Source organism: Hyperolius riggenbachi, chromosome 3 (genome assembly GCF_040937935.1).
Source record: "Hyperolius riggenbachi isolate aHypRig1 chromosome 3, aHypRig1.pri, whole genome shotgun sequence".
NCBI classification, from domain to species: Eukaryota; Metazoa; Chordata; class Amphibia; order Anura; family Hyperoliidae; genus Hyperolius; species Hyperolius riggenbachi.
Genome location: NC_090648.1, coordinates 180,156,838 through 180,182,120, shown reverse-complemented (window position 1 = coordinate 180,182,120; position 25,283 = coordinate 180,156,838). Strand labels below are relative to the sequence as shown.

Below are 25,283 nucleotides of genomic sequence, written 5' to 3'. Positions count from 1 at the left end.
GCCAATCTGAGAGGAACAGAGGTGTGGGAGGGGAAAACAGGAGGGAAAGAGTCTTCAGCCAATCAGGCTGCATTATTTAAGTCTTAGGGTAAGTAGAGAAGCAAAAAGGACAACCCAGCATGCCCTGCAACTTCCTTTTTGCGTACCAAATTTTGTGTGTACCAAATAGGAGTCAGGTAAACTGGGGAATGATCATTTATCAACAAGAAAAGTAATGGTGATTTAAACTTTTGGATTGCCTGGTTAGCATCCTTATTACTTGTTTATTTTTATCTGGTAAAGAATTGATTTTTGATTTTGTGCCTGAAAGATACACTTCAAAGTCAGTAGGAGTGCAAAGAAACCACATGCCGGTGCAATTCAGTTTTCTTGCAATTTGCACCATAAACAAATAAAAAAATCACTTGAAACTTGCATGGAAGACCACAAAGTTGCATCAAAATTGCATTTTTTTTTCTCCTTGAAGACTATGTGGGATCAATTTGTAACTAGTAGATAAAACAATGCAAGTTTATGTCAATAGACAAGGTACTCTAGGACCACTTGTGTCACAATCGCATGCGTTTTCTGCATACAGTATCGCATTAGAACTGAAAACTAATGTTAGTCACTGTAATGGTTCACACTTAAAGAGACACTGAAGCGAAAAAAAAATGATATAATGAATTGGTTGTGTACTATGAATAATTACTAGAAGATTAGCAGCAAAGAAAATATTCTCATACTTTTATTTTCAGGTATATAGTGTTTTTTCTAACATTGCATCATTCTATAATATGTGCAGATTACACAACACTCAGCATTCAAAATGAGTCTTTCAGAGCAGTCTGTGAAGTAATGACCTCTCCTCTAGCAGAGGAAAAGTAAAATGGTATTAAATAAGTAGTAAATAATAAAAATAGTAGTAAATAATAAATAGTCCAGGAACAGTTGAGATAATAAAAGTCAGATAACAGCCCGCTCTACGACTAACTTAGTCGGAGAGCTTAATGGTTTGTTTGCATAGAGATAACAACTGGAGTTTCTCAACTCTTCCTGTACTGGAAACAATTACACTGATGTATCTGATCTTAATGTTTTATTTCTTAGCTGTGCTACACATACAAATCATAATATCATCATAATATCATCATTTTTTTTTTGCTTCAGTGTCTCTTTAACCACTTAAGGACTGCAGTCATAAAACCCCTTAAGGACCAGAGCCTTTTTTTCCATTCGGACCACTGCAGCTTTCACGGTTTATTGCTCAGTCATACAGCCTACCACCTAAATGAATTTTACCTCCTTTTCTTGTCACTAATACAGCTTTCTTTCGGTGCTATTTGATTGCTGCTGCGAGTTTTACTTTTTATTATATTCATCAAAAAAGACATGAATTTTGTCAAAAAAATGACTTTTTTAACTTTCTGTGCTGACATTTTTCAAATAAAGTAAAATTTCCTATACATTTGAGCGCGAAAGTTATTCTGCTACATGTCTTTGATAAAAAAAAAAACATTCAGTGTATATTTATTGGATTGGGTAAAAGTTATAGCGTTTACAAACTATGGTGCCAAAAGTGAATTTTCCCATTTTCAAGCATCTCTGACTTTTCTGCGCACCTGTCAGGTTTCATGAGGGGCTAAAATTCCAGGATAGTACAAATCCCCCCCAAATGACCCCATTTTGGAAAGAAGACATCCCAAAGTATTCAGTGAGAGGCATGGTGAGTTCATAGAAGATTTTATTTTTTGTCACAAGTTAGCGGAAAATGACACTTTGTAACAAAAAAAAAAAAAAAAAAAGTTTCTATTTCTTCTAACTTGCGACAAAAAAAAATGAAATCTGCCACGGACTCACTATGCTACTCTCTGAATACCTTGAAGTGTCTACTTTCCAAAATGGGGTCATTTGTGGGGTGTGTTCACTGTCCTGGCATTTTGGGGGGTGCCTAATTGTAAGCACCCCTGTAAAGCCTAAAGATGCTCATTGGACTTTGGGCCCCTTAGCGCAGTTAGGCTGCAAAAAAGTGCCACACATGTGGTATTGCCGTACTCAGGAGAAGTAGTATAATGTGTTTTGGGGTGTATTTTTACACATACCCATGCTGGGTGGGAGAAATATCTCCGTAAATGACAATTGTTTTATTTTTTTTACACACAATTGTCAATTTATAGAGATATTTCTCCCACTCAGCATGGGTATGTGGAAAAATACACCCCAAAACACATTATACTACTTCTCCTGAGTACGGCGATACCACATGTGTGGCACTTTTTTGCACCCTAACTGCGCTAAGGGGCCCAAAGTCCAATGAGTACCTTTAGGATTTCACAGGTCATTTTGAGAAATTTCGTTTCAAGACTGCTCCTCACGGTTTAGGGCCCCTAAAATGCCAGGACAGTATAGGAATCCGACAAATTACCCCATTTTAGAAAGAAGACACCCCAAGGTATTCCATTAGGAGGATGGTGAGTTCATAGAAGATTTTTTTTTTTTGTCACAAGTTAGCGGAAATTGATTTGAATTGTTTTTTTTCACAAAGTGTCATTTTCTGCTAACTTGTGACAAAAATAAAATCTTCTATGAACTCACCATACTCCTAACGGAATTGGACTTTGGGCCCCTTAGCGCACTTAGGGTGCAAAAAAGTGCCACACATGTGGTACCGCCGTACTCAGGAGAAGTAGTATAATGTGTTTTGGGGTGTATTTTTACACATACAGATGCTAGGTGGGAGAAATATCTCTGTAAATGACAATTATTTGATTTTTTTTACACACAATTGTCCATTTACAGAGAGATTTCTCCCACCCAGCATGGGTATGTATAAAAATACACCTCAAAACACATTATACTACTTCTTCTGAGTACGGCGATACTACATGTGTGACACTTTTTTGCAACCTAGGTGCGCTAAGGGGCCCAACGTCCTATTCACAGGTCATTTTGAGGCATTTGTTTTCTAGACTACTCCCTACGGTTTAGGGCCCCTAAAATGCCAGGGCAGTATAGGAACCCCACAAGTGACCCCATTTTAGAAAGACGACACCCCAAGGTATTCCGTTAGGGGTATGGTGAGTTCATAGAAGATTTTATTTTTTGTCACAAGTTAGTGAAAAATGACACTTTGTGAAAAAAACAATAAAAATCCAATTTCCGCTAACTTTTGACAAAAAATAAAATCTTCTATGAACTCATCATACACCTAACAGAATACCTTGGGGTGTCTTCTTTCTAAAATGGGGTCACTTGTGGGGTTCCTATACTGCCCTGGCATTTTACGGGCCCAAAACTGTGAGTAGTCTGGAAACCAAATTTCTCAAAATGACTGTTCAGGGGTATAAGCATCTGCAAATTTTGATGACAGGTGGTCTATGAGGGGGCAAATTTTGTGGAAACGGTCATAAGCAGGGTGGCCTCTTAGATGACAGGATGAATTGGGCCTGATCTGATGGATAGGAGTGCTAGGGGGGTGACAGGAGGTGATTGATGGGTGTCTCAGGGGGCGGTTAGAGGGGAAAATAGATGCAATCAATGCACTGGGGAGGTGATCGGAAGGGGGTCTGAGGGGGATCTGAGGGTTTGGCCGAGTGATCAGGGCCCACACGGGGCAAATTAGGGCCTGATCTGATGGGTAGGTGTGCTAGGGGGTGACAGGAGGTGATTTATGGGTGTCTCAAGGTGTGATTAGAGGGGGGAAATAGATGCAAGCAATGCACTAGCGAGGTGATCAGGGCTGGGGTCTGAGGGCGTTCTGAGGTGTGGGCGGGTGATTGGGTGCCCGCAAGGGGCAGATTAGGGTCTAATCTGATGGGTAACAGTGACAGGTGGTGATAGGGGTTGATTGATGGGTAATTAGTGGGTGTTTAGAGGAGAGAATAGATGTAAACACTGCGCTTGGGAGGTGATCTGATGTCGGATCTGCGGGCGATCTATTGGTGTGGGTGGGTGATCAGATTGCCCGCAAGGGGCAGGTTAGGGGCTGATTGATGGGTGGCAGTGACAGGGGGTGATTGATGGGTGGCAGTGACAGGAGGTGATTGACAGGTGATCAGTGGGTTATTACAGGGAAGAACGGATGTAAATAATGCACTGGCGAATCGATAAGGGGGGGGGGGGGTTGAGGGCAATCTGAGCGTGTGGGCGGGCGATTGGGTGCCCGCAAGGGTCTAATCTGATGGGTAACAGTGACAGGTGGTGATAGGGGGTGATTGATGGTTGATTGATGGGTAATTAGTGGGTGTTTAGAGGAGAGAATAGATGTAAACGATGGATTTGGGAGGTGATCTGATGTCGGATCTGCGGGCGATTTATTGGTGTGGGTGGGTGATCAGATTGCCCGCAAGGGGCAGGTTAGGGGCTGATTGATGGGTGGCAGTGACAGGGGGTGATTGATGGGTGGCAGTGACAGGAGGTGATTGACAGGTGATCAGTGGGTTATTACAGGGAAGAACGGATGTAAATAATGCACTGGCGAATCGATAAGGGGGGGGGGTTTGAGGGCAATCTGAGCGTGTGGGCGGGCGATTGGGTGCCCGCAAGGGTCTAATCTGATGGGTAACAGTGACAGGTGGTGATAGGGGGTGATTGATGGGTGATTGATGGGTAATTAGTGGGTGTTTAGAGGAGAGAATAGATGTAAACGATGGATTTGGGAGGTGATCTGATGTCGGATCTGCGGGCGATCTATTGGTGTGGGTGGGTGATCAGATTGCCCGCAAGGGGCAGGTTAGGGGCTGATTGATGGGTGGCAGTGACAGGGGGTGATTGACGGGTGATTGACGGGTGATTGATGGGTGATTGACGGGTGATTGACAGGTGATCAGGGGGGATAGATGCATACAGTACACAGGGGGGGGGGAGGGTCTGGGGGGGTCTGGGGAGAATCTGAGGGGTGGGGGGGTGATCAGGAGGGAGCAGGGGGCAGTTTAGGGACTAAAAAAAAAAATAGCGTTGACAGATAGTGACAGGGAGTGATTGATGGGTGATTAGGGGGGTGATTGTGTGCAAATGGTGGTCTGGGGGGTGGGCAGGGGGGGGTCTGAGGGGTACTGTGGGCGATCAGGGGGCAGGGGGGGCAGATCAGTGTGTTTGGGTGCAGACTAGGGTGGCTGCAGCCTGCCCTGGTGGTCCCTCGGACACTGGGACCACCAGGGCAGGAGGCAGCCTGTATAATACACTTTGTAAACATTACAAAGCGTATTATACGCTTCCTATCCGGGGATCGTCGGGTTAACAACCCGCCGGCGCTTCCGATTGACCGGCGGGTTGACGTCGCGGGTGGGCGGAGCCTATTGCCGGTGGATGCGCGCGCATCCCAGCGCGCGATCCCCGGCCAGAGAGTGCCCCAGGACCTGACGCCAATCTGCGTTACGTGGTCCTGGGGCTGCCACTTTGCCGCCGCCAATATGAAGTAGGCGGTCGGCAAGTGGTTAAATGTGAATTTTTCAGTTGTAAAAAAAAAAGTACATTTTGGAACATAATATTGCCCATTGTGTGCGTTCTCACATTGATAATCGTTAGCTACTGTGGAATATTGCACTTGTTCAAAACAAAAGTGCACAGGGTACAAAAATCACGTGCGGAAAAACACGTTTGTTTTCCGAACTGACAAGTGTTGTCCTTGCCTCGTTTACTGGAAATAATTGATTGCTTAAAGCGGAACTAAAAGGTCTTAAAATATAAGAGTTTCACTTACCTGGGGCTTCTATCAGCCCCCTGCAGCAGACCTGTGCCGATGGCATGACATACTGATCTTCCGTTACCCCGATGTGGCACACTTTTACTTCGCGCAGTGGGAGTCCACTGCGCCTGCTCGGCCCTGTCCGCGCGCATCCTTGTTCACACTCCCGTCGCCAGGAGCGTACTGCACAGGCGGAGTATAGATTTTCAGGTACTGCGCCAGCACAGGATGCTCTTGGCCACAAGAACGTGTACGATGATACTCATGGCCAGGGCGCTGTGGAGGCCGACTTAGAAATCGGCTTCTACTACGGGAAGAAAAATGAGCCACGGCGGGGGGAATGGAGGATCGGTATGTCATGGTTTGGGCACAGGTCGGCTGCAAGGGGCCGGCAGAAGCCCCAGGTAAGTTTTTTTTTTTTTTTTTTTTTTTAAACCTTTCAATTCCTCTTTAACCATTTAGGGACAATGTAACGCATTAAAACGTCATGTTCGCCGCTATTAATGGCAACAGGACGTTTTAATGAGTTACATTGTAACTCTGCTGCTGTGTGCGAGCGGGCGCGCTCCCGCTGCGCGCGCACGTCGGGTCCCGCGGCTTGGTGATTGGACCAGGGAATCACATGGTCCCTGGGCCAATCAAGTGCCAGTAACAAGGCAGATCATTGTTACAAGCCAGTAACAATGATCTGCCTTGTAGTGTCAGTAAACAAAGTTGCTTTCTCCCTCCCAGCTCATCTGTCACCTCAGACTGCTGTCAATCAGCATTCAGAGGTGACAGGAGCTGTGAGGGAGAAAGACTGTGATTGTGGTAGGATTTTTATATTTTTAAATCAAATTTTATCCCCATACTTTTTTATTAACCCCTTATCCTCCCCCTCCTTTGCCATTTACTGGTTTTCTGTTTTTTTTTAGTACTTCTTAGTACTTTTCTGTACTTTTTCACCCCTCTTTTACCCTTACTCTGATATTTCTTTCTATACTTTCTTTCTATCTATATTCTTTCTTTTCATCTTCATAAAAAAAAAAAAAAAGTCTTTCTGGTATTGATCAATCGCTTGGTTGATCGATCGATCTGTCTGTCTGTCTATCCCATCCATCCATCCCATCTATCTATCTATCCCCTTTGCTTACTATGGCGAGGAGACTGTATTCTGTTGAGGAGGCAGCCGTCTACCTTCAGCAGAGCAGCAGCAATGGGGACGATTCAGGGAGCGAATGGCACCCAACGAGCAGCAGCTCTGAGTCAGATTCTGACAGTTCAGAGAGCGTTGGGCAGCCGTCTCGCCGCTTCAGGAGGGATGATGAGTCCACTGTTCAGGGCCCTTCAGAATCCACCGCAGGGGGCTCGGTGGGTAGCACAGCTGCAGCTAGCAGCACAGGCCAGAGGGGAACCACTGTCCAGGGCCCTTCAGATGCCACCGCAGGGGGCTCAGTGGGTAGCACTGCTGCAGCTAGCAGCAGAGGCCGAAGGGGAGCCAGGCAAAGGCAGGTACGCCCACCGGTACCTGAGGACATAATTCAGGGCACCTGGTCACCCGCTAACCTTGTAGCACCCAACATCCCGCCTTTTACAGGGGCAAGCGAAATATTAGTGCCCACTGACAACTTCGGGCCTGCTGACTTCTTCCAGCTCTTTGTGGGTGATGATTTGCTGCAGCACATTGTGGAGCAAACCAATTTGTTTGCGCAGCAGTATATTGCCCAGAAGCCCACCTGCTATTTGGCTGAGAAATGGGAGCCCACCACCATACCTGAGCTAAAGGTGTTTCTGGCCCTAACACTACACATGGGCATACTCCAACAGCCAGAAATAAGACTGTACTGGTCTAAGGACTTTATGCACACAACACCCCTGTTTCCAGCATCCATGAGCAGGCAGCGCTATGAGGCTCTTATGAAGTGCCTGCACTTTGCCAACAATTCGGACAATGTCCCCAAAGGTGATCCTGCCCATGACAAGCTTTTTAAGCTGAGGCCCATACTCACCCACCTCAGTACAAAATTTAGCGAGGTGTACACCCCAGAGAGAGAGGTTGCAGTGGATGAATCCCTCCTACCCTTCCATGGCAGATTAGGGATAAAACAATATATTCCAAGTAAGGCTGCCAAGTATGGGATAAAATTTTATAAACTTTGTGAGAGCAGCACTGGCTACACCTATTCTTTTTTTCTGTATGAGGGCAAAGATAGCCATTTGCAACCAGCTGGGTGCCCACCATACATGCCAACCAGTGGGAAAATTGTGGTGGAACTAGCCAACCCACTCCTCCACCAAGGCTATCATGTGTACGTGGATAACTTCTACACCAGCATTCCCCTTTTCAAATTTTTATATTCTGCAGAGACTGGTGCCTGTGGGACAGTGAGGCCAAACCGCAAAGGCCTCCCACCACAGATGGTTAATAAAAAAATTATCCAAAGGGGAAACACACAGTCTCAGAAGTGGTGAGCTCCTGGCTATAAAATTCAGGGACAAGAGAGACGTCATGGTCCTGACTTCAATTCATAATGAAGAAGTGGTTCCTGTCACAACCTCCAGAGAGCGGATCGAGAAGCCAATGGCATTGGTCGACTACACAAAAAATATGGGTGCGGTGGATCTTGCGGACCAAATGCTCTCCTACTACTTTTTTAAAAAAAAAAGAGGGCCTGGTACAAAAAAGTTTTTTTTACCTCCTGCAGATGGCCATGCACAACGCATTTGTGCTTTATAAAAAGAAATGCCACGGTGACAGCTACCTCCCGTTTATGCGACAAGCTTTGAGATCGCTGATCAATGAAAGCGTAAACCTTATGGAGGAATTCAATCCAATGCAACTGGATGGAGCAGTTCGCCTAAGGGGAAAACATTTTCCTGCCCTGATCCCACCGAACCCAATTAAGGCGAAGCCACAGAAGCGATGCCGGGTGTGCACCAAGCACAAGAGGTGGAAAGACAGCAGATACCACTGCCCAAAGTGCCCCTCACAGCCGGGACTCTGCGTTGTCGGCTGCTTTGAGGCATACCATACCCTCAGCAGCTATTAGACTTTTCTTTTTATTTTATTTTTTCTTCTTCATTACCCTAAATTTTCACTGGACTTTTTCCTCTCTACTTTTATTTGCCACTTACTGTCCCTCAAAGGAACTCACAATTACCACTAGTTAACATTACCACCTTTTTGGGAGGTGTGGGAGGAAACCCAGAAGCTTAGAGGAAACCCAAGACTCCTACAACCTGCAAATAGTTTTTTCCCATTTGGACTTGCTGCTGCAAGGCGAGAGTGTTCGCCACAGGACTTTACTCTGCAGACCACCCCCCATCTTCTGACCACTGGCTTTCCTTGGCGTATGACCTCTGGCCTTTCTCCATCCTGCTAGACCTGCAATGGTGAGTTCCAATGTATCTGTCATTCATGTTATGGATAGTGATTTAGGCCTCACTTAAATTATTCTATTTGCAACTGAGTAGGCCTGAGTCTCTAGTTTTCAAAATGGTAACATTTGTGTCTTTTATTGAATGGTCTTACACTCCTGGGGCTTTGAGAAGAAAGAATTACATTGTTGCATTTGGTAAAAAAGGGCCTTAAAAAATACATTGGCGCTGCTCATGATTAACAGTGTATTATGTGGCCAAAACACTATCTGATGATGTGTATAGGGTATCATTTTAACCGTGACAAGCAAGGGAAGAGAATTTGGGGTGTTTGAGAGATTATGCATATGTCATTTGAATTGTTTTTTTGCGCCAAAGTAAAAAAAACTGTAAAAAAATACAATTTTCTAAGTTACGGTGCAATTTCAGCAAAACCGCAAATGTTACAAAATATGTATATTTGGGTAGGTCTGGTTCTCTAGTTTTCAGAATGGTATAATTTATGACCTATATCCAATGTTCTGAGACACCAGGGGTTTTGCTAGGAAAGTATGACTGTATTGTTTCTGGTGCAAAAAATGGCCTTGAAAAATACATTGGCGCTGCTCATGATTAACAGTGTATTATGTGGCCAAAACACTATCTGATGATGTGTATAGGGTATCATTTTAACCGTGACAAGCAAGAGAAGATAATTTGGGGTGTTTGAGAGATTATGCATATGTCATTTGATTTTTGTTTTTTGGCAAACTGAATGAGAAGCAATAAAACTGTTATTTCCATATACTCTGTACCAAAATAAAACACTTGCACAAAAACACCAAAAGTGACAGAATTGAAAACCGAATGCATAAATAGTTACCTTAGGGACTCAGCTTTTAAAATATGTATGCTATGAGGGTGAACTACTGTTATATTTGCAAATAAGGGCTTGAATTCATTGGTAGTGTGCAATGAGAAAACAAAAAACACAACATAGGAAAAATACACCTTTATTTCCAAATAATATATTGTCACCATACTTTGCACTAGGGACATAATTTATATATTGTGATAACCAGGACAAATAGGCAGATAAAATGTGTGTGTTTTATGCACATTAGCAGTGTTTATTTTAAAACTATAGGGGATGAAAATGGAGAAATCATGTATTTTTTCATTTTTTTCCTTGTTTTTCCCTTTAAAATGCATAAAAAGAAAAGGAATTACTGAAAATAAATATCGCCTCCAAAAAGCCTATTTAGCGGCAATAAAAACAAGGTATTGATCAATTTGCTGTGATACGTAGTGAAAAAGTTATTGGTGAATGAAAGGGAGGAGCGCTGAAAGGTGAAAATTGCTCTGGTCCGTTAGGGTAAAAACCCTTGGGGGTGAACTGGTTAAAGATTTCCCGTAGGTAACAGACCAGTCAGACTGTATGAGTTACAACACTTTCTCCAGATCCTGCAAGAAAACATCAGTTATAAACAGTAACTGATGTACCTATGTCTGTATGTGATTATTAAACCTCTTATTAAAGTTGATTATATGTTTTTATCAGTTCTTGATCTGCCTCTGGTGGAAGGAGCATGTCACGGTAGTGTGCTGTGTAAGGTGGCATTGTGCAATTGTGCAATGCAATTAGCAGAGGTTGACATGTAAACATTAATTTGATGACACAACATCTGCTTAATTACCTCCCAATTTCACCCTGAGCATGCCTTGTCAGATGCATGGGAAGTAATTATGTACACAACCTAAACAGCAGCAGCTTCTTGCCAGTCTTGCTAGACAGACCAAGGAGATTTGTGCCTGGGGCTTTAAGGGGAATCACATTTTTTCCAAGGTATGCATGTTATTAGAATATTGTGTGTTGAGTGTTAAGGTTGATTTAAAGAAAAGTCAAGCTGTTGCAGTATAAGGCCATCAAGTATTTACCCATGCAGAATTACTGTAGCAAGCTCTTTTTTTCTGTTTTCTTAATAGCCTCAGATCCCCTGTTTCCCCAATTTACTTGCCTATTTGTGTGTAAAGTAAAATATTTATTTTGTGTGACAGTCAGTGAGGCGGCATCAGTATTTATGACACCTTGCAGACTCTGTGTAGACTGCTGGTATAGCACAGCACATGTAAGTAGCACACCGCCTCCTTGAAGCAAAACCCTTAATACGTTAGAATAATGTTACTGATCACAGAGACGATTTGGGGGTAAATTTTAGCATATTTATATAAAATAACTTATTTTTGAATGTATGTATTTGAAATGAAAGCCCATATCCAGGTAAGGGTCGCACTCTGGTCTCCAGTCTCTTCATTTTGAGGTCCTCTCTCACCTGGTGTGGCTAGGAGTTCCTTGGCCAGTGTCTCTGTGCTTTAATAGCCAATCTGCCCTATAGGTTCTATAGGTATAGTCACAGCAGTGGCACATTGGTAGAAGCCCTGCCAATCTGTCATCCCATACCTTAACCAGTTAATTTAAATCTGGCTGCCAGGGCGTAGATTTCAATTCATCGCTCCTGACGATCTTGCTGCTGTCTCCGCCCTGCATCTCACTCGCTTTGCTGTCTCTGACGACAGACCCTGTCTATCAACGTAAGCAACTCCCATTGGCTTACATTGATAGGCAGGGTCAGGAGCCAATGAAAGAGGCTCCTGACCAGCTCACAGGAACTCTGCCGTCATAGAGACGGCAGAGTGGGTGGCTGAGGTTTTTGGCGTGCGGCGTGGACTGCGATTGTGGTGGGTATGTGTTTGGCGATTCGTTGTTGTTCCGACGTTTCTTGTACCAGCGGTCTCTGGTCCTTAAGGGGGCATACCACTGGTATTTAAGTGGTTAAAGTGACATTGAAGTGAAAAAAACCTCATGGTGAATTGGTTGTGTAATACGGATAATTAACAATACATTAGTAGCAAAGAAAATAGTGTCATATTTTTATTTTCATGTATATAGTTTTGCGTAATTCTTTAATAATTACAGTTTCCACAATACACTCAGCATTTTAAATGATTTCACAAAGCAGGCTACTGACCCTTTGAACTTTTCTCTCCAGGAAAACCACAAACAAACAAACAATGAGAGACAGTTGAGATAAGAGCTTCAAAAGACAGTGCTGTTCACAACTTTATAAAGTCACAGAGCTCAGAGAAGCTGTTTTGCATAGATAACAACTGAAGTTTCTTAACTCTTCCTGTACTGGAAACAATATGAGACTCATATCTGTGCTAATAATGTTTTATTTCTTAGCTGTACTACACATACAAATCGTTATATCATAAGTTTATTTTCACTTCAGATTCCCTTTAAAGGACTACCGAGTGAAAAGCTTTTGGTAGGTCCCGCTCCTGAGCAATCACTTCCCAATTGCTCCATCAGCTAATAATTCAAGTCAGTAAAAGCTGGGACCAGAGGAAAGTCAGCAATCTTTTTAACCTGATCTATTTGGGGGCGCATGCACAGTAGCTCAGCATAACAGTGCAAAACGGCACAGGAAATGTGGGTGCCGCCAAAGACAGAGCCCAAATTAATTCGGTGTAATTCGGCTGTTAGTGATAGTTGGCAGCCAAATTACGTCTTTCCCTGGCGGCCTGGAGGGGGGATAGTAATTAATGCCGCCGGGACGTTTACAGGAACAGGGCTTCACCCTGCGCCCAGATTTCCCCGCGCCTATTATGTATGTACGCGTAGCGAAGTGCCACGGCTTTTTTTTTTTAATAGGCCTTATGTTTTATTATATTTGAACATATACAATACTGTAGTGTGTAAAGAAAATTTTGTTGAAAAAAGTATTTCTAGTCTTGGCAATTTATAAAGATCGCCTTTAGAGAGAAAAAGAGTATTCCCCTTCTAAGGAAAGCTCTCTCTGGCCGCCTGGCACTGTTATGAAGTTGTGGGTAAATGTCTCCATTCTCTTTATATATTCTCTGCAATTGCCAGCCAGGGCAAAAAAAATAGGTGGGTAGTAGCCCTTGGGGGGCAGATGAGACACAGAGGCATGTTCTCTGCCTCATAACATGCCTCTGTGACCCTCACCACCGCTCTCTTCCCCCCCCACACTGCCGCGCTATTGCCCCCCGAGATTGGCGACAATATTTGTCACTATCTCGGAGGGCAAATAGGCGAGATGGATTCCCTGCTCAAAACACCCACTAGGGGCATTCCTGCAGGCTTTCCAGAGCTGCCATTGGGCAGCTCTCTCTCCCTGGCTGCGCCCCCGGACGCTCCCCCCGCCTCCCTGCACGCTGTGAATGAGAGACAGCGTCATGACCCAGCGGTCACGAAAATGGATGTGGGCCAGGGCAGCCCACAGGAGCGGCAGTTTTGACGGCTACCTTATCCGCCCAGCCCCCCGGATCAGGTACCATTTTTTTAAATTTTATTTTATGAGCCCACCTCGGGCTATCTGTAAAGTGGACCTGAACTGTTGCATAGGACAGAAGGAAAACCGAACTCTGTATGTATTTAGAGAGTTTAGCCTGTCTAATCCCCGTTCATCTGTTATTCTAACTCGCTGCATGCAGGCTTTGTATTAAAGTCTATGTCCAGCCTCCATTGCAGTTCAGTCATTATAACATGTGAGGTATGCAGCTGACCATTGTGAACCTAACCTAGGTTATTATGTTGTTGCATATCTTTTAGAGCAGAGAGGAACGTCTGAGTTCAGGTCCGCTTTAAACACCAAACTAAACGCATTATTGAGGAAGTGGATTTCATATCGCAATTGGGTTGATAAATAAATAAAACCAGTGTATAAAAGCAAAGATGCCTAGAGGATACCTTTTTCATGAGTCCGTGTACTTGCTCCTCCTTGCATTGTATAGATTAATTCAGCGAGTAGGTCAATCAGGAGTTACCATGTGATGCCTAACATTGCAAGAATAATAGTGATGAAACAATTTCCCTGCTTTACAGTTAAACATATGGGTGAATGGTGTGACAGAGGCAGTGACAAGGTGAAGCATGGAAAAAGTTTCATGCTTGTTCAGGGTCTATGGCTAAAAGTATTAGAGGCAGATGTTCAGCAGGCCAGCCAGGCCACTGGTATTGCTTAAAAGGAAATAAATATGGCAGCCTCTATGTTCCTCTCCCTTCAGTTACCCTTTAACAACTTCAATTTTGGGATCCCTGCAAACTGCAGCAGTACCGCAATACCTCTTACCATCCCCTCACACTGCCCCAGTAATGGTGTATAGATTGAGTATGGGCTGGTATTGTGCTCGTCCTCGCCCGCCCCCTCCGGCGGCATGTCTGGGCGTGGGGGCGGGGCTTGGCGGACGCGCCGTGTTGGTTGCTTGGCGACTTTCGCGTGGTGTCTGCCTGCCCCGCCCCGTCGCCCGGCGGGTGTTCGGGCGGGTGGGCGGTGCCGTGCTGACGCTTCGGGTGGATGATTGGTGCCTGCCCGTGGTGTCGGCCGGCTCCGCCCTCCCGCCCGGCATTGGCCGCCGGTGGGGGCGGGCGTGGTTTGGCCTCTCTGCCCTTGCCGAGACCTCGGGGGGAATAAATAGGAGGCGACACAGGAAGTGTCATACCTCCAGAGGAAGCCGGAAGTCCGGCGAAACCGGTCGAGGACGCATGTGCTGCGTCCCGGCCTCCCCGCACCACGCACCTGTGATCTGCCTGGCCAATGGCCGTACACCTGGGCATCTAGTCCACCCGGCAGCCTCATCCAGCATCCACTAGCCCCAGCCGAAGACCAGCCTGCAATGATTATCCAGCCACAGACTATTGAGGCCATCTGGTGGGCAACTTCTGGTTGATCCTGGAGAGGAGCTACAGCATATGTAAGAACAATCCATGTTACTTAAGGCTTGCTTGCTCTCTTTTTCTTTGTGCTGCTGATGCTGCCAAACGGATTCCACTGTGCTGGTGGCCTGCTTGCTGTGTTGCTTGTGCTGCATTAACCTGATTGAACTGTGCTGAGGCAATGAGAATTACATGCATTACCCTATGAGGGAGAATTTGTACGCATGGATGGTTATCTCTACTGCTTGAACCAGAGGCTTATGCTACTGTGGCTTACTACTCTTGTTGGATTTCCTTGCCTTACCTTTCTCTATTGGATAAGATGACCCTGGCCTATACATCTGCTGAATTAATGTCCCTATCTGTGGCTTATACACTAGGAATATATGAATCAACCTACCATCATTTGAAGATATTGCATCATTTTTGAATTATCCGCTTGTCCTATAATTGGAACTTTCATATATAATATTTTTTTCTTTGCAGTGGGGCAGGTGCACATGCTTCACTTCATCTCTTTGATTACAGGTCCAATAGGGGCTAGTTATTGGATGAGGGTTATTGAAGGCTGTAGGGGAGGGGCTTGTTAGGTGGGGTGGGTGCTTCTTTGGGGAGGCTTGGGAGGCTCACATTTTTAAATTGTTTTTGATACAGTGATTAATAAAAGTTTGTGTAGATATTTTCTTAAAAATAGTCTGAGCTGTTTTTGTTTGATTTGGACCATACCCACCCATATATATCTCACAGTGTTTGATGTACAATGGCTGGGTGGGATGGCCCAGGTGATGCAAAATAAAATAGGACAGACCATACCCCTTTGAGATTAATACCCCGGTTTTGTAGGGTTGATTGTGACCTATAAGGTCAAGGGGTTGCTTTCTGGCTGTCCTAAGTGGCAACGGCTGTCTGGCGATGTTGCGGTGGGATGCCCTTTTGACACGGGTGGAGCAGGAGTGTTCACAGACCCAGGGAGTGAGGGATGCTCAGCAGCTCATCAATGGTGGTTTTAGAAAACTGACCAGATTATATGAAAGGAAATCTAGAATTTGGTGGAATCTGAAGTACAATAAAACGTATCTTGATGACCAATTTGCCCCCCTTTGGTTACGTTTTCAGGTCTTTCCTCATAGACGTAATCTGAGTGAGGATTTTAAAAAACGTTGGGAGAGGAATTTTGAATGTTGCGCTAAGATATGTCTCACTCTTATGAATGAGTTGGACACGGATGACCTGGCCGCTCTGGAGGTAGAAATAACAAAGGTATCAGAAACCCTTGAGCCGTTTAAGAGCGATACACTATATAAAACTAGGAGTGAGGAGCTTGAGAAACACATTACCCAGTTTAATAAAAATTTAGTGATACAAAGGGACAAAAAAGTTTTGAGGGACAGGACAGCCTATAAAGTGGGCACCGCCTACAGGTGGAATAATCCATTCCCCAAATTTCCCAAAGGTAAACCTAAACCAAAAGTCCCTAGTGGAAATAAACCCATACTATCAGAAACTGAGGAATCGGACTCATCAGTGGCCCCTAGCAGCTCGGTTTCAGATAGCTCCGTCTCTGTAGGGGAGGGACTACGAAAACACGACACACGGTCAGGACGTGAACCCCCTAGAACAAGTAAACAGAGGGAGAAGGAGAGAAAACCTAAAAAACAGAATCCCTCATGCTCAGAAGATTCGGATGGGAGGGGGGTGGGGGGAGACGTCAGCCGGGGGCCCCATGGAAGCGATGGGGGCCCGGCCTGTGGCCCCTCATCTTCCTCTTATTCGGGGTCGGATTTTTTGGTCGGTGCCCAGTCGGGGAAATAGTCGAAGCGAGCCCTCCCCCGGGACAATCTGTGTCGAGTGGGGACTTACGGGTCATCAATTTAACAGGCGAAACCATTCCTCAATCTTATCTTAAATTATTGTCTAAGGGTTTGGGCTTTTGCCCTACGTATAATGCAGATATTTTTGAAACTGTGGTAGACCTGCACCTCTTTGGTCGCAGAATCCTGCTACAGTCGTTTTATGATAACTCTCAGAAACGGTCAATGCTAACTCAAGACGATAAGCCTTGGTCTGAGGAGGATTTGGCAGCTCTGCAGCACCTGCAGGAGCTGGCGTCTGAGAGTTCGGTTTACCCTGATGACACGGAATTGGTTCCCTTTGGGTTGGGTCCTCGCTTCTTCCTTCCCCGGCTGGAGGATGTCGGACTAAGAAATAGATCACGGAAATTTCCCCCGTTTAACTTAAGTCCAAATCTTAAAACATTTATTGATGTGGTAGAAAAAGATCTGGTGAAATTGAAGGGCGACAGGTCATCCGTTGATAACCTTGAATTGGAGGAACGTGAGACACTTAATGAATTAATAGAGAATAGGAGGTGGATTGTGAAACCTTCAGACAAGGGGGGCAACGTTGTCATTCTGTCTGTGGATCTGTACAGAAATATGTGTCTGGATATCCTCAGCAGACGTGAGTGTTATGTGAGGGTCCCGGCGTCCAGGGTCACCATGTGTAAACATAAACTTTTTTCAATCATTGACGAGGCAGTCATCAGGAATGTAATAGATGACAATACGGCGCAGTTTTTGAAGGTTGTGAGTCCCATATGTCCCACCTTTTATGCGCTACCAAAGGTGCATAAGAGATTGGATAAACCTCCTGGTCGTCCAATTGTCTCGGGACGGGGTTCGTTGACTGAAAAGATCAGCGTTTATATAGATCGTTTTTTACAGCCGCATGTGCAGGCATTACCTTCATATATCCGGGACACATCTCATCTTTTGCGCGTCCTAGATGGATTGCAGCTGCCCATGGGGACGCTATTGGTGACCTTGGACGTGGAGGCCCTCTATTCAAGCATTCCGCATGAACTCGGAATACGGGCGGTGGGCATATTTTTGAGCGAGCTGGGTATACAGTGCACTGCGCACAGTGAGTTCCTACTGACTCTGCTGGAATTTTTGTTGACTAATAATATTTTTATTTTTGAGGGCTCCCACTACCTCCAGGTGCAGGGGGCAGCGATGGGGACGACCTGTGCCCCGTCATATGCAAACCTGTACCTGGGGGAGTGGGAACGGTGGCTTTTTGCCAATGATGGTCTCTCGATGTACCTGTGCCACATTCTGGCGTGGCACAGGTACATTGATGACATCATCATGTTTTGGACAGGGGGTGGTCCCCTATTGGAGGAGTTTGTAGGGACTTTGAATGAAAATTCCAGCAATCTGAGATTTACTATGGAGTTTAGCACCTCGGAGGTCCCCTTCCTGGATATCTCCATCCGGATAGATGGGGATGGCCAGTTGGCAACACGCCTGTACAGAAAAGAAACCGCAACTAACTCACTTCTTAGGGCGGACAGTTTTCACCCCTCGCACACTTTAAGAGGTATCCCTACTGGCCAATATTTGCGAATAAGACGCAACTGTTCTGAAGATGCGACTTTTAGGGAAGAGGCCAACACCCTAAGGAGGAGATTCAGGGAAAGGGGATATCCGGAGGGCACCCTGAAGAAAGCTTTTAGAAGAGCGGATACCAGTGCGCGGGCTTCTTTGCTCGCGACTGGCTCCCGTGTGAGGGACAGTGGTGAACAAACTGTGCGCTTTTGCACCAGATATTCAGCTCAACACTCCAAGATTGCCCACATAATTGAGAAACATTGGCACATTCTGACCAATGATTCCAGATTGAACAAAATCATTCCTACCAAACCTTTATTTTCTTTTAGACGGGCTCCTTCTTTGAGAGACAGGGTGGTTGGTAGCCACTTTTCGGATCCTTCTATTGGATCTAAACATTGTAAAGTGACAGGCACTTACACCTGTGGTGGCTGCACCATGTGCAGGTATATACAGGTGGGAAAAAGTGTCAGGCTGCCGGATGGTAGAAACTGGGAATTGGCACATTATGTTAATTGCAATACCACTTTGGTAGTGTACCTTCTCCTGTGCCCTTGCGGTGCATTTTATATAGGTAAAACCAAACGTGAACTGTGTTCACGGATTTCTGAACATGTGACCAATGTAAAAAGTAAAAGCCTTTCCAGTTTCACTCCGGTAGCCAGACACTTTAAAACTATGCATGCGGGTAGCCCTACCGCAATGCGGTTCGTAGGCCTTGATCGGATCCATGCCTCCATTAGAGGTGGGGACATGGATCGCCTATTACTGCAAAAGGAGTCACGCTGGATTTTCGAACTGGAGGCTACCAGGCCCCCTGGTTTGAACGAGCATACTAGTTATGCTTCGTTTTTACCACTTTGATGGGCTTGTGGGATCTGTAGCTGATCTGGTATCTGTGGCACGTTTGGCCGACCCCGTGGATGGGGGGTTCTCCTGCCGCACATCGCCAGACATCTAGATGTGTGATCGCTATATGGGTATTTGCCATATTATGGGCTGATGTTTGCCCTTATACCAGGAATGTTTACATACGCGACTGATGTTAATATGAGCCGCGATTTATGTTGAGCTCTTGGGTATTTGATTCAATATAAACTGGACCTTTTTTATTGTCACTATATAATGGGTTTTGGATATTGTGTTATTGTAGAACCTAAGATTCAATGTTCTGTATGCTGCATTTGGGAGGATCTGAGATTTGTTTACCTGATGCCGCCCCTGTGCTGTTTCCCTTCCTGGTCTGGTATGGGCTGGTATTGTGCTCGTCCTCGCCCGCCCCCTCCGGCGGCATGTCTGGGCGTGGGGGCGGGGCTTGGCGGACGCGCCGTGTTGGTTGCTTGGCGACTTTCGCGTGGTGTCTGCCTGCCCCGCCCCGTCGCCCGGCGGGTGTTCGGGCGGGTGGGCGGTGCCGTGCTGACGCTTCGGGTGGATGATTGGTGCCTGCCCGTGGTGTCGGCCGGCTCCGCCCTCCCGCCCGGCATTGGCCGCCGGTGGGGGCGGGCGTGGTTTGGCCTCTCTGCCCTTGCCGAGACCTCGGGGGGAATAAATAGGAGGCGACACAGGAAGTGTCATACCTCCAGAGGAAGCCGGAAGTCCGGCGAAACCGGTCGAGGACGCATGTGCTGCGTCCCGGCCTCCCCGCACCACGCACCTGTGATCTGCCTGGCCAATGGCCGTACACCTGGGCATCTAGTCCACCCGGCAGCCTCATCCAGCATCCACTAGCCCCAGCCGAAGACCAGCCTGCAATGATTATCCAGCCACAGACTATTGAGGCCATCTGGTGGGCAACTTCTGGTTGATCCTGGAGAGGAGCTACAGCATATGTAAGAACAATCCATGTTACTTAAGGCTTGCTTGCTCTCTTTTTCTTTGTGCTGCTGATGCTGCCAAACGGATTCCACTGTGCTGGTGGCCTGCTTGCTGTGTTGCTTGTGCTGCATTAACCTGATTGAACTGTGCTGAGGCAATGAGAATTACATGCATTACCCTATGAGGGAGAATTTGTACGCATGGATGGTTATCTCTACTGCTTGAACCAGAGGCTTATGCTACTGTGGCTTACTACTCTTGTTGGATTTCCTTGCCTTACCTTTCTCTATTGGATAAGATGACCCTGGCCTATACATCTGCTGAATTAATGTCCCTATCTGTGGCTTATACACTAGGAATATATGAATCAACCTACCATCATTTGAAGATATTGCATCATTTTTGAATTATCCGCTTGTCCTATAATTGGAACTTTCATATATAATATTTTTTTATTTGCAGTGGGGCAGGTGCACATGCTTCACTTCATCTCTTTGATTACAGGTCCAATAGGGGCTAGTTATTGGATGAGGGTTATTGAAGGCTGTAGGGGAGGGGCTTGTTAGGTGGGGTGGGTGCTTCTTTGGGGAGGCTTGGGAGGCTCACATTTTTAAATTGTTTTTGATACAGTGATTAATAAAAGTTTGTGTAGATATTTTCTTAAAAATAGTCTGAGCTGTTTTTGTTTGATTTGGACCATACCCACCCATATATATCTCACAGTGTTTGGTGTATAGATTGATGCTATTACCACCAGGGCCAGATTTACCATAAGGCATTGTAGGCATGTGCCGACAGGCACCTGATGATGGAAAGGCGGCTCACTCCCCTCCCTGAGTGCCTCCCTCCCTCCTTCCCTAAGCAGAGTCCTGATGAGAGTGTAAATCAGAGGTTACTCACCTTGCTCTTGGCACTCCACTGATGAGATCTCCCTTCAGTCAGGGGCACCTCAAGCCACTTTAATACTGAGGCTCCTCTAGCTACCTAATACTTGAGGGCACCTCTAGCTCTTTAATATTGAAAGTACTTCTGGCTACCTAATATTAAGGTACACCTGTAGCCACCTATGACAAGCAAGGGTAATAAGGAAGAGGTGACATCTGGGCCAGGCAGCACACTTGCTGTGCGGTTCAGCAGAGGTTTGTAAGTTTGTGGAGGGAAAAGTCTAGGATGCCAGGACATCTGTGCCTATAGGCTTCTGTCAGGTAAATCCTGGCCTGATTACTGCAGGTTTCCAATATCCCTTTGCTTAACTCTAATAAGATTTTTGACACTCCTAGAATTGGGCATTGTTTTTTTTTTGTTTTTTTTTAGACTTTTTATGGTACTGTTTATAGAGTGATAGGAAAGAACATGTGCTTATGTGCTATTTTGTTTCTTTTTGTCATCTAGGTTAACATTATAGTTAAATCCTAAGTGTATTCATCACATACAGGTAGCTTATGAGCTGAATACAGTCTATAAATAACTGCATTTTCCATTTTTTTTTCTAATTTGTATGGTGACTTGTGAACACATAGCCTATTCATTAACACTGCAATGCATGACATAAACTCCCCCCTGTAAAATGCTTGGCATTAACCCAGACCCCAGTGGCTGACTTTTTGAATGATTTACCCACATACACCTAATAGTAATCCTAAATCCAGTCCTTGCTGGGTAGAGCAGAAAACCAATGTGATGTACTGTGTTTTCCCATCTGATACATCCCTTCCTTTGCTGCCATTCTTGGTGGCAAGTATAGTCAAACCTCTTAAAAGTTCCAGTTCTCTCAATTATTTTTTTTATGGAAAGTCATGCTTCAACATTAGAGAAATTATGCTTGGCCATTTTTATGTGACAGATGAGAGTACAATTTATTACTCAATTTTGGATAAAATGAGGAAGGAGGCTGTCCGTTTTGATAGGAAGTAATGGAAACTCTCCAGTGTCCACACAGAAAGTACTAAAAATGCATTTTCTTAGAAGCCTGAGCGCTGTGTGGAGGAATTTCTAACCTTTACCAGGATTTTACTGCTGCCTGTGTTTTGCATTACTACTAAAGAGTCACTTCTTACAGTGACATCACAGAAAGTCTGGAAAATCTCACCAATAGGAATTCAGGCAGTGGTATCCTACTAAGGGATTGAACCCTCCAATGTGTGTACTAGCTAAAATCCGAACACTGCAAATGCAGAGTAGGAGACCTGGGTGCAGCCGGCGCCACCATAGACCATAATAGGAATTACGGCGATAGCACCACAGAGTCAGTAACTTCGGCGCCGTCAGAAGATGGAGCTGAAGTTACTTTGAAAACACTGTAATTCAGCCTACATAATTCCCCACCATCCACGTGGACCTAGAGGGGGAATAGTATTTAACACCGCCGGGAACTTGTGCAGCAGCAGGATAAGCCATATACCAGCTGTATCCTGCGCCCAAGTCTTCTGGTGGCGAATTCTCTCGGACACGCTAAAATCTGTATTCTGCCCTAGGGCTCATTTCCACTGGGGACAATTTGTGCATCGTTTCCCTGCATGCAAATTCGGATGAGGCTGAGGCTCTTAAAGTGTGCCAGAGACGATCTAAACTAAAAGTTTTATACATACCTGGGGCTTTCTACAGCCCCATGTGCACGGATCGCTCCCATGCCGCCGTCATCAGCCTTCTTCGGCCAGTTGTAGCTAGTCTGCGCAAGAGAAGTGCGCTCTCTATGTATATCTCTGGCTGCCATAGAGAAGATGTAGAGAGCGCACTTCTCTTGCGTCAGACTGGCCGCAATTGGCCGAAGTTACAGGACCCGGTAATGGTGATACAGAAGGCTGAGGATGGCGGCGTGGGAGCGAGCCATATGCATGGGGCTGGAGGAAGCCCCAGGTATGTATAAAACTTTTCATTTAGATCATCTCTGTTTTTTTTTTTTTATTCGCAAGCAGGGGGAAAATAATGGATGGTCGTTAGCAAAATATGGCATCACACATGTGAATCCCTAAAGCTGTGCATGTCACAGCTAAAGGGATTCGGATGTGCACTGGGCATTCACATCAGAACAAGTGCCAGCATCTGTCTCGGAGACGCATGCTAACGCAAATGGAAACTGACCTAAATGATAAGTTTGCTTTAAAGTTGTGGGTTGATTTTATTGCAAAAAAAAGTTAATTTACCATAATAGTAGTGGTAAGTAGGTATGTTCAATGCGATGTAAATATTTTCAAGTTGATGAGTGATTGGTCCATTTTCAAGATACATTCATTTGTACAATCACAGCTCACCAAGGTACAGTTCCATTACAATTGTTGTAAAATCGTTTCAATATTGTCGTGTTTACTACAATGGAAGCAGTTTTTAAGAACCATAGACAACCCGCAAGAAGCTCTACGGTGTGTCAAATTAGTCCCTGACAAATTCCTAAGAAATGTGCACTGTGCAGGGAAATTTTATATGCAGGCCGTTCCCTACTTACAAATGACTCGAGTTTAATGACTCACAATTTTCATCCATACAAAGTTGTCTCCATGTACAAAATATACACTACTGTTTTTTGTATTACTGTATATACTCGAGTATAAGTCTAGAAATTTAGGCCTGATTCACTTCATAAAAGTATAGAAGTCAACTTACACAGGAGACACGGGCAACACTGAGCACACTGAGTAATGTGTGTACTAATAGTGACATTTCCATTTGCAGCAATTTACCCTGTGGTAAGTTATACTTTGAGGAAAGGAAATGCCAAGAAAACCCAGGTCTGAAAGTCCTGGCCACAACAATTAACAAGGAAAGGGGCAAGGGGGAAATACTGGGCTGCATAAACGGGAGTGAATAATTGCAGCACTTGGGGGCCTAGAGGAGGTATTGGCTGCACTTAGGGGACAGGAGGGGTTAATGGCTGCAATACTGCATGCAGTGCAGTCATTAACCCCTCCTGGTCCCCAAGCGCAGCCATTAACTTTGCTGGGTAGACTTATACTTGAGTCAATAAAAATTCCAGCTTAAGAGGGTTAAATATTGGAGTCGACTTTATACACGAGATCGACTTGTATTCGAGTATATACGGTACTTTTAATTTTTTCTTTTTTGTTATATACTGTTGTAAGTACAAGACATTGGATTTGGACATATAGTATTAACAATGTTGTGCAACGGACCACTGTGAATCCAAAATGATCTGTTTTTCACTTTCATTTCAAGACATTGAAATGTTGCTAAAGTTCCGACTTTCAAAAAAAGAATTCAGGTAGTGAATCTAAACTTTGAATATGAGCGAATGTTTGCCAATCTGTATAGCAATGTGGACCAGTTCTACAGGAAATGGGAAATTTGGGATAACCATGTTGCAGCTTATGTTTGAATTTGTTTAATTGGATTTGCTAGAAGGTCATGATGAATACACATTTTGCTGTGAATTATGATTGTTAAAGGCATATGTAGCAGATTGCAATTACCTATATTCATGGATCCTCTCTTTTCTTTTTCGTTTGAGAAGTTTTCTTTTTTCTCTTTACATAAGAGAATTAGGATATATATATGTGTGTGTGTGTGTGTGTGTGTGTGTGTGTGTGTGTGTGTGTGTGTGTGTGTGTGTGTGTGTGTGTTTCACTTATGTGTTAAATAATAAGAGCACATAGAATTCCATATTATACACAGTGCTTGTGTATGAGTGCTTGTTTAGTTTAAAGTAGTGGAATGTTGAACTCTGCACACTTGCAAATGCCTTTCTGTATCGCAAACTACCATTTAATAAAATGTTTTGAAAACAAAGTATTTTACTAGGGATGCTGAAATGTTTGCATATAGTTGTGATTGCATTGCAGGTGATGTCACACCTGGTGAAAGCAATCACATGAAATCCTTGGAGGTTATTATGCAGATGATGTGTGTGTGTGTTTTTACACTTATTGTTTGATGTAAGTGAAAGTTTACACTTGTACAGTCATAGGCTTGGTTCACAGTACAATGTTTGAAAGCCATCAAGCCGAAGCAGACAGTACATGTGATGTGCAGTACTGCTCCGCTGGCACTTACATTTCAGTTTGGCGTTGTAGTGTGAGCGAAGCCTAACCGCTGAAAACTAAATTAACTATAGAATGCATAAAATAACCAGACCAATGTTTGCACCTGCTCCTGCATTATCTGCTTGTTCACCCGTTATTTTATGCACAAGGCAGTTAACGGGGGTTAAATTCAGGGCTGTGGGCCTGGGGGGGCTCAGCGCATCTCTAATTAGAGGCCATTCGGAGGCGGCCTGGTGTTGCGCTGATCCACCTTTTGCGCAATTTTCGATTTTTCAATTTTACTTGGTAGCGCACCCAGGCTATGCATATACATAGGTTAGGATTTAGTTAGTGTTAGGCCC

At 44.8% G+C, this 25,283-nt stretch overlaps 1 protein-coding gene across 4 annotated transcripts in view; it reads left to right on the top strand.

Annotated features, from left to right (window-relative positions):
- The window catches only part of PDE8A (phosphodiesterase 8A), a 368,631-nt gene that overhangs the window by 181,218 nt on the left and 162,130 nt on the right, over nucleotides 1–25,283 (top strand). The window contains exon 1 of one of the 4 annotated variants that reach the window (XM_068275374.1): nucleotides 9,017–9,037. The exons of the other annotated variants lie outside the window; for them this stretch is intronic. Within the exon in view, the coding sequence (XP_068131475.1) occupies nucleotides 9,035–9,037 (3 nt within the window). The 5' untranslated portion in view covers nucleotides 9,017–9,034. Of the gene's footprint in view, nucleotides 1–9,016; nucleotides 9,038–25,283 lie in introns of those variants that run through there. 4 annotated transcript variants of the gene reach the window in all.